We start from the raw sequence: 651 nt of genomic DNA on the forward strand, positions 1-651 counted from the left end.
GCGGGCGGCGGAAGGAGGAGCCGCCTCAGCCGCAGTTGGCCAACGGGGCCCTCAAAGTCTCTGTCTGGAGCAAGGTGCTGCGGAGCGACGCTTCCTGGGAGGACAAGGTGCGGTGGGGCCTGGCGAGGGCACGGGTTGGAGGAGCCGGCTGGCACTGGGGGGCTGGAGGACGGGCCTGGTACAGCCGAGAGGGGTGATGGAGCGGGTGGCGCAAGGGTGGAAGGGCACGGGCCCGAAAGCTGGTCTTAGAGCTCAAGACGCGTGGTCGCGCGGCAGCGACGCGAAGCGGACTGAGGACTGGGCTTCCACGGCCGAGGCTTGTGCCTTGAACGGCAGGAGTGAGCCGAATTCGATTCGGCCTGCGCTTGCTCCCAGCAGGCAGGGCTTTGAGTAAGTAAGTTACCTTTCCTGAATAAGCTCATTAACACAGTCGTCAGCGCACATCACACAGAAACAGAGTCTCTTCTACGGAATACTTTTGCGTGCCAGGCGCCACCAGTGCATAACCTCACTTAATCCTCAGAACGACTGTTGTCGTGGTACACCAAAGCTTTCAGCACATGGCCAGGCTCGTCGGTAGTGAGCGGTTGTTTCTTGGTCGTTGAATGAGACCACCTTCTGGGACGATACAGAGGGGAAGAGGGACTGTGT

The 651-nt window shown here is 60.8% G+C and overlaps 1 protein-coding gene across 1 annotated transcript in view; it reads left to right on the top strand.

The window, feature by feature from the left end:
* Window positions 1-5: 5 nt before the first annotated feature.
* The window catches only part of RAB5IF (RAB5 interacting factor), a gene marked incomplete at its 5' end in the record, with an annotated part of 16,894 nt that continues 16,248 nt past the window's right edge, over window positions 6-651 (top strand). The window contains one exon of the mRNA XM_006144159.3: window positions 6-107. Coding sequence (XP_006144221.1) covers window positions 6-107 — 102 coding nt within the window. The remainder of the gene's footprint in view (window positions 108-651) is intronic.

Source organism: Tupaia chinensis, unplaced genomic scaffold (genome assembly GCF_000334495.1).
Source record: "Tupaia chinensis unplaced genomic scaffold, TupChi_1.0 Scaffold000115_1, whole genome shotgun sequence".
Lineage (NCBI taxonomy): Eukaryota > Metazoa > Chordata > Mammalia > Scandentia > Tupaiidae > Tupaia > Tupaia belangeri.